General features: G+C 43.2%; 1 protein-coding gene across 2 annotated transcripts; it reads left to right on the top strand.

Moving 5' to 3' along the window:
• The first annotated feature begins 2,219 nt into the window (after positions 1-2,219).
• On the top strand, positions 2,220-7,353 carry LOC128735770 (negative elongation factor A). 2 transcript variants are annotated; one of them, XR_008412012.1, is made up of 6 exons: positions 2,220-2,429; positions 2,885-5,681; positions 5,741-5,910; positions 5,985-6,140; positions 6,385-6,718; positions 6,792-7,353. XR_008412012.1 is itself a non-coding variant. In XM_053830289.1 (5 exons), exons 1-5 carry the CDS (start codon positions 2,220-2,222, stop codon positions 6,595-6,597), a joined length of 3,546 nt encoding a protein of 1,181 aa, XP_053686264.1. In that variant the 3' UTR covers positions 6,598-7,353. The 2 variants fall into 2 exon arrangements, 1 of the variants encoding a protein (XP_053686264.1); XM_053830289.1 differs by having other exon boundaries at positions 6,385-7,353.
• The last annotated feature ends 611 nt before the right edge of the window (positions 7,354-7,964 follow it).

Here is a 7,964-nt window from a genome sequence, read left to right as displayed (position 1 = left end):
TAAAATCTCTTTTAGTATTGTAGTCGCGAATGGATAGATAACGCGCATTGATGTTCCATAAAACATCTGTGTAACAATTGGTTGCATATAGGCTCCACCTCTTGCGCTTTTTCAATCGCATAACAGTTCGATAAAGGTAACTGATGCGAACTTTTACCATATTTGAATGTTTCAATTATAGTTGCGTAACCCTTCATGCAACAAATGGTGCTGCTTGGGTACTGTCACTGCTAAACTGACTATCTTCAATGATCCACTGCTCAGAATTGCTAATAAATTTATCAGAAAATTTAACAAATCAGGTAAAAAGTACAAATTAGGCTTCACATGTCGGAAAACCGGCCTTTTTGCCGGATTGACCGGTCACCGGTTTTGCAAGTGAAAGCCTCGCTTAAGGCCCAGTCACAATGCATACGGATTTTACTATGTTGCGGTAAGTTGACAGTTTTTCCATGGGTTTTCTGTCAAATTGCCGCAACGTATTGCGATTATTATCTAAAATTTTTCTTTCGTAGGTTAAGTTGTGCGCCTAACAGTTGCGCGCAGCTCTGTTCTGGTTGCTCGCAGTCAAAGTATCTCATTTACACTCACACGAAATCTCGTAAGAAACTGTCAACGCAAGGGTGATGAGAAAAGCAACAATATTTCTCTCTCGCTCATCAGCTGAATGCTAGGGTAGCTTGCTTCGTGTTTGTCCGTTCAAACATAGACCAGTTTTTTACAAACGCAATCAGCATTTAAATTTTATCATTGTCGGTTAACGTAAGACATTGTAACTGTGTTGTTTGTAAGTCTGTACGTAATAGAACAAAACAAATGTTATCTAAGCAAAGAATAAGAGCATAAACATAGAAAACTTACACATGCTTACACTGTCAATAATACATGATTTACCTCTGCGCACAACTATATAAAGTTGAAAAACGAAATATTTTCTCGGGAAGCACAATAGTAAAATTCGTATGCATTGTGTCTGGACCTTTAGAGCACCTAATGAGCTTTTCATAGTGTTTCAAGTAAATTTTAATTCAGCATTGAGAATGCAATAAAAAAGCAACTTTTAAGCTTAATTCAGTGCTTAGCGAATACTTGGGTGGGCAAAAATAGCAAATCCAACACCAAATTTTTAAAAGGGCTAATCTGCAAAATGAAAACTAACCGAGTGAGGGTTATTTTCAACTGCACTAGCATAGGGAAAGAAACTCTTACTCGGTTTGTTTACATTTTACAGATTGACCTTTTTGAAAAGTTGGTGTGTAAATGAAGCCTGCCAAAACACAAAAATATGTTGAACAAATTTTCTTCCACACTATCATCTCATGCGAGGCATCCTGTGTGTGTAAAAGAGACCGTGCGGTGCTGTCATAGCGAAATGTGCACATTGAATATACGACCTGGCATGCGACTACGACCATCATTGATATAGAGCTTGCTAATTTGCGGTTGTGTTGGTGGTTTGTTTTCCCCCAGTTTGAAAAACGTCATAGAAATCTCAATCTCAATTCCGTTTCGTTACGTTGTCATTCGCTATGTAAGCACAAATCGATCTCTTGTACTCTCATGGAACTGCCATAAGGAAAGTTTGTGAAGATTTGGTGCAAAGTTTTGTTTATCCTTTTCACTCTTTAGCAAACCTGTGCACAGACTTCACAAATAGAACAAACTTGGGAAGGTGGCAGCACCGCTTCGCGCACATAGCGAATTGACGGATGCTGACGGTCTATGTGTTCCAGCTTACGCAATTTCAAGCACAACCCTGATTGCTGTAAGGCTGTCACGCAATTTGCGTTCCGGTAAAATGTCATTCAATTTGCGTTTAGCTCCCACTTTCCTGCATCACGGCGCCTCTGGAAAGCAGACGGTTTGTTTTGGCCAGGCACGCCAGATCGGTTGGATGTTGCTAAAATGTCAGACTATTTTAATTGGTCTACATGCAACAACAGTATGTGACAGTATGCAAATATTTTGCAGATTTTCTTAAATTTGCTGTACATTTTAATTTACATATTCTTATATTTGAGCAAAAGTTCTAAAATTTGCTTTGTGCTGTGCAGATTTTTGCTTGAACGAAAATTTTGTTAATCGCAGCATATCGGCATCCGAATAGTTGCATAAAAATATTGCACAATTTCTGGCATCTCTGGTGCTCGGAGCTACAATACATTCGTACGCAGTATTCTTTTCTCCGTTGCCCGTCGTCGTCACAGTTTTTATTCAAGATGGCGAACGTGCGTGATAGCGACATTTCTCTGTGGCTACACAATAAGCTTGGAACGTCGAACGACTCGTGGATTAGCGGATCTATCATATCACAATTGAATAAGGAAGTCCTGCGGAACATCAAGGAGTGTTTTCCGGACCTGCAGACGCAGGTGAAGCTGAAGCTGCTGCTAAGTTTCTTTCATATTCCGCGGAGGATAGTCGACGAGGTAAGCAAAAAGTAGGGCTACTCTGACCAGAAAACCGCACTGGTGTGCAGAGGGATTTTGTCCGCTCGGTCGATGTAGTGGTAAGCGGTGCTTGTGTAGTGTGCGCGACTGTGACAGATGATGCTGGACGGATGAAAGCCAACCGAAGCTCAGATGTACGGCACAGAATGGGACGGGGCGAGTGGCCAAAGCACCGAATGTTTTGTTGTGGCATTTTGCCGATTGTTTTTGCGCAAGTTTGCTTCCTACGGACATCTACAAAATTTGATTTTGCATTATGATTTATGTATTTAATGTCTTCTAGTTGTAGAGTTGAATATTTTAAGCAATATTTAAACACTTATTGCCCAATGAACTATGCGTTCCGAACGGAATGTTAGCTTCGATTTAAGTTTAATTGTAATCATTACAAAAGCACAATCGTTTATTGAATGTTTTATTGTATTCTATTGTAGTGGAAAACAGAGCTCGAAGAAGTGATTGAGGTTGCGGGCCTTGATTCAGAACTATGGGTCTCCATGGTGGCAGAAACCATCAAAACTCTTCCGACTACCGGATCGTTAAATACAGAAATCTCCGATTACGAAGAGACGCGACCAATCTTTACCGATATGGTGAACGAACTGCGTCGATTAGTGGTCAAAAATGCCGACCTAGGATTGTTGCCCCTCGAATGCCAATATCTCAACAAATCAGCGCTTGTCTCAGTTGTAGGTCAGCAGTCGACCCCGGTTAAGCATTTCACACTGAAGCGGAAACCGAAAAGTGCGAATTTGCGTGCAGAGTTGCTTCAAAAGTCATCCGATGCACAAAGCTGTCTGAAAAAGATTTCCGCACCGACAGTGCCTTTGAGATCGCGAGGAATTCCGCGTAAAATGACTGACACAACGCCGTTGAAGGGAATTCCTTCGCGAGTTCCAACTGGTGGTTTTCGTTCGCCTCCCTCGTCTCAAGGACAAAACAGACCAAGTCTTAGTCGAACTCCAGCTGGTCGGAAAGAAGGGGGTGTCAAGCTACTTGAAATTGGTGAACAACCTCTTGGTTATGCTGCGGCTAAAAAGCGGAAAAGAGAACAAGAACGTGAGGAACAGCAGAAAAAGGCTGCCGAACAAGCGAGCGCGCAAGCTGTCCAGGATATCAAACCAGTTATCACAACTCCTACAACGCCTACTGCTACGACCACAACTCCAGATTATGCAGCAGGACTTACAGCTAGTACAGTTTACAGTCAACCTGCAACACCGATGCCGACTGCTACAGTTAAAGACAGTGCAGTGAGTAGTGCGGTTCCACAACAATCTCTTCAGCCTCAGCAACAACCACCTCAGCAGATTGACATGAAGCAGGAGATAAAGCAGGAAATCAAACAAGAGCAAATTATAAGCAGTTCTGTTCAGTCCATTCCTATTGTATCATCTACTCCAATGCTGCAAACAATAGTGCCTCCGGTACCACCGTTAGCGTACACGACTCCCCAAGTGCAAAAGATTACCATCAAAACAGAAACAAGTATGCCTCCTGCCCCGATTTCTATCTCCAATCCTCCATCCTTGGTTCGGACGGTGACTTTGCCTGCGACAACGCATATCAAAACGCAGTCACAGCAACAGCAGCTGCAACTTCCAACTGTTTCAAGCACAGTACAAATGATTCAACAACAGAACATGACCGGTAATTCGTTAGGAACAAAGTCCCCCAAAATCGAGATAATTTCCTCCAAGACCATACAACCTGCTACGATTCAGGCGTCAATCCCAAAGTCAACTACTATTATCAATCAAGGTGGAAATATTCTATTTACTACCAAGCAGGTTCAGCCTAACACGACGGCAGCAACTGCCGGAGCGACCATCGTCCAACAGAAGCCGGCTCTTCAGTCGTATGTTCTGAACACTTCTCCGCCAGGCAAGCAAATCAACATCCAAAGAATAGTAACAAACGCTAATGCAACTGTCAATCCTACGCTTACGACCACTATCTCACGTGCTCAGCATCAGCAGCAATTGCTGCAAGCTCAGAAACAGCTTCAAACTCAGCAGCATCAACAACAGCAGCAGCTGCAACAACAAATGCAGCAACCCAGCACACCCACTCGAATTGTTCAAATCAAAACAGCCCCAACAGTCTCCTTAAACAACAATCAGCTGTTACAAAACATTCCCCCACTCATCTCGACCCAGCATCCAGGATCGGGTGCACAGCCTACCATCCTCAATATACAAACTATTCAGCAGCAACAACAACAACAGCAGCAACAACACCAACAGCAAGTTCAAATCCAACAGCAACCTACGACGCCGCAGAAGCGTACCATTACTATTACTGCGCAAAATCCGCAAACCAACAACAACAACATGATCACTACTTCGGTCGCGCAAATTTTGCAACAACAGCAATTCCAACAACAACAACAACAGCAGCAGCAGCAAGCGATACAAACTACTTCTATAATAACTGGAAGCACTCAGCAGCCGAAATACGCCCAAGTTGTGATGTCTCCAAATGTGAAAGGTAAAACCATCTTCCTTACGAACTCTGCCAACATCCCGAACGTGTTAAACCAGAAGGGAGTGCTGCTCCGGACCGTGGACCCATCCGGCAACACTGTTTACCAGCAAATTCCGCTTCAGAACGTGTCCGGTCTTGGAGGGGCAACGATCCTCACCAGCGGAGGCCCACCTGGGTTAGTTAAGGCCGAACCAGACACAAAAACACAGCTCAGCCAGATCCCCGCTCTCGTCCCGACAAGTTCACTGCATCAGAATATCCCAGCCCTAACACCGGTCGTGATACAGCAGTCCCAACAACAACAACCCCAACAAACGACCACAATCCCGGCATTGATAACCAACATCGGTCAGCAACAAGCGCAACAGCAACAGCAGCAGCATCTTATCCAGCACCAGCAGCAACAAATAAAATCATCCCCTCAGACAATGACAATCATACGACCCGTCGGTGGTGCAACCAACAACAACCTTCAGACTACGGTTCTCCCGCAGGGTCTAACGCTAATCCAGCGACCCGGGCAGCAGCCGCAGCTAGTGCAAACGATACAAGGCCAATCACAGCAACAGCAACCGCAAACAAGGACCATCATTACCCAAATTCCACAACAACAGCAACAACAACAGCAGCAGCAGCAACAGCAACAAATTCAACAACAACCGCAGCATACGATACAGTTTCAAGCCGCGGGAGCGCCTCGGGCAGGTGGTACCACCATACAGTTGGTGCAACAGCCGCAGCATGGTAAGTATTCTTGTAAAACTATAAATGGCCACACAATAAAACCTCTCATTTCATCCAAGATCGCACTATCAACCAACAACAGCAACCGCAGCAAATCCAAATCCAGCGGACACAAATTGGTCAACAACCGCAACAAGGCGGTACGGTTACGATTCAACAGCAGAACACCGTGGCCGTCGGTCAGCAACAGACGGCGCAGCAGGGTGCCCGGAAAGGACTTTCGTTATCGGTAAGAAACCGGCAATTCGTGTCCTCCGTCAACGCGAGCTCATAATTTTCCCCTTTTGTTATTTGTTTCTGCAGAACAAGCATGTTATGGAAGCGCACGATATGTTCAAACGAGCCAACCGAGTGACCCGGCTGGAGAAGGCATTGATTCTCGGTTTTATGGCAGGCTACCGGGACAATCCGCGCCCGAATCCGGAGAATGTCGTAACCATCAAGTTGAACGAGAGCAAGGTAATTCGGAAAAACTTCCAGCCATATGATGGCAAACTTTTTACTTGCATTCTGCAGTAAAAAAAATTGCTTATTAGTTGTTTAACCTTCAAGTTTAATCAAGATTTTGATTCTATTTTTCTTGAGAAGTTGTAAGTCCAAGTCACGGTGCATATTGTACATTTATTATTGTACAAATCTTTGCTAATCTCTAGCTTACTAACCCGATGTTCGACTATTTCTCGTTGCACTCACTATCCTGCAGGAAAAGGTCCTCCAGGCGGATGATACACAGGCGCTAATGCTGGTCGAATCGCTCATCACGCTCGATTACAATACGGGCGAATGGAAAACGTTCCGGAAATACCGCGAGCTTGATCCCTCGCAGCAGCATGATATGGGTCCGGGAACGACCGGCGGGACGCAGGCCCCCGGTGGACCAGCAAGCGGGCAGCAGCAGAATTCAGTGGTTATTTAATATTTAGCATAGCGTAAAAAGCGTGACAGTAAGCAGTTAGATGGCTAAGTGGAGCGACGACGTGGCGACGAGTACGAGCGCTTATGATGAATGGAGAAAATGGACGAGAGTGATTTCTTGAGTATTGAAAATGCGTATATAGTTTTCACGATTTTCTATTAAGAATAATCCTCTGTTGTTTTCTTGCTATATAGATATATCGATGGCATATAGACGAATTATGTGCAAAAAAAAACATTCATCTCATGAAATAAAACCTATCCTGTCAAGGACATCTAGTACTATGCTTATAGAGTAAACGAATCGCAGCAACAAGCAGTGCAAAAATGTATTAAGCACTGGAAATGCAAACAATAATCAGACAGTCTCTAAAAAGTGAGATGCTTTTTGTAGTACCTAGTACATATTCGGAACAGACTTCCGGCAGTGGATCATCGTGTTGAAAATGTTACGTTTCGTTTTCCGAACTGCAGCTGCTGGGCATGCTAGGATATTGTCCGCAAGCCTCGAAACAAAGCTTCTAAGAATCTAGAGACAGCAGAATGGCAACATGCGCGTACACGTATAGATATAGAACAGTGGCGACACAATAGTTTTTACGGTAGTGAAATATTGCGTAATTGTGTAATTACTATTATTCTAAACAAATATTCGGAGAAAGTAATATTAACTATTGAAATATTATTTTATCACACATAGGCTGAAATACCGTAATTATTGTGTATATTCCAATATGTAGCAGCATATACAGAGCTAGAAAACGTATCAGATGTCTTTTCGATGGGTTTGAGAACATTCCGAACGGCTCTTTTCGTTGAGAAAACCATTTCTTACAATCAAATCTTAGCATACTGAAATTATAACTGCTTGCGAAATGTTGAATACCACTACAGAAAACTATCGAAACGACGAATTTTAAATAAGGCACATCAATATCAAATAGTAGACGTAATACCTCGAACAAATCTAAAAAAAATAGAAAGGTTGTGATCCAGACACAACCGCGTAGCTAATGTAGAACAACGTTACGCAAAAACCTTGTTAAGGCATGAAAATTGATAGACATTAGCCAGTCCATGACTGCAGATCTACCTGTTTGTTGCGTAGGAAGCAAAAAACCTGAGCTTCTTGTTTGACCTTGAGTTGCGACACTGGTCTAACGATATCCAAGTCAGATTGACACCCTTATTCTGTATTTCGAACGAGTCTTTATTTTTTTATTCTATATTAGAGAGGTTTTCAGCCGCGGCTGGTTCGCCTCTAAGTCTTTATTTCGTTCGACTTGCTTCGAACGAGTTGTTTTGCTTTTGTTAGCGGAATGAAGAATACCATCCACTTTCGTTCGAAATACAGAATACGGGTGTGAC

The sequence above is a fragment of the Sabethes cyaneus genome, chromosome 1, assembly GCF_943734655.1.
Source record: "Sabethes cyaneus chromosome 1, idSabCyanKW18_F2, whole genome shotgun sequence".
NCBI classification, from domain to species: Eukaryota; Metazoa; Arthropoda; class Insecta; order Diptera; family Culicidae; genus Sabethes; species Sabethes cyaneus.
This window is presented reverse-complemented; position numbering and strand designations above follow the sequence as displayed.

Excerpts from the sequence above, each read along its gene's own strand:
- LOC128735770 (XM_053830289.1), top strand. The coding sequence starts at position 2,220 with ATGGCGAACGTGCGTGATAGCGACATTTCTCTGTGGCTACACAATAAG. Across the intron at positions 2,430-2,884 it reads CGCGGAGGATAGTCGACGAG|TGGAAAACAGAGCTCGAAGA; the intron begins GTAAGCAAAAAG and ends ATTCTATTGTAG. Across the intron at positions 6,141-6,384 it reads TCAAGTTGAACGAGAGCAAG|GAAAAGGTCCTCCAGGCGGA; the intron begins GTAATTCGGAAA and ends ACTATCCTGCAG.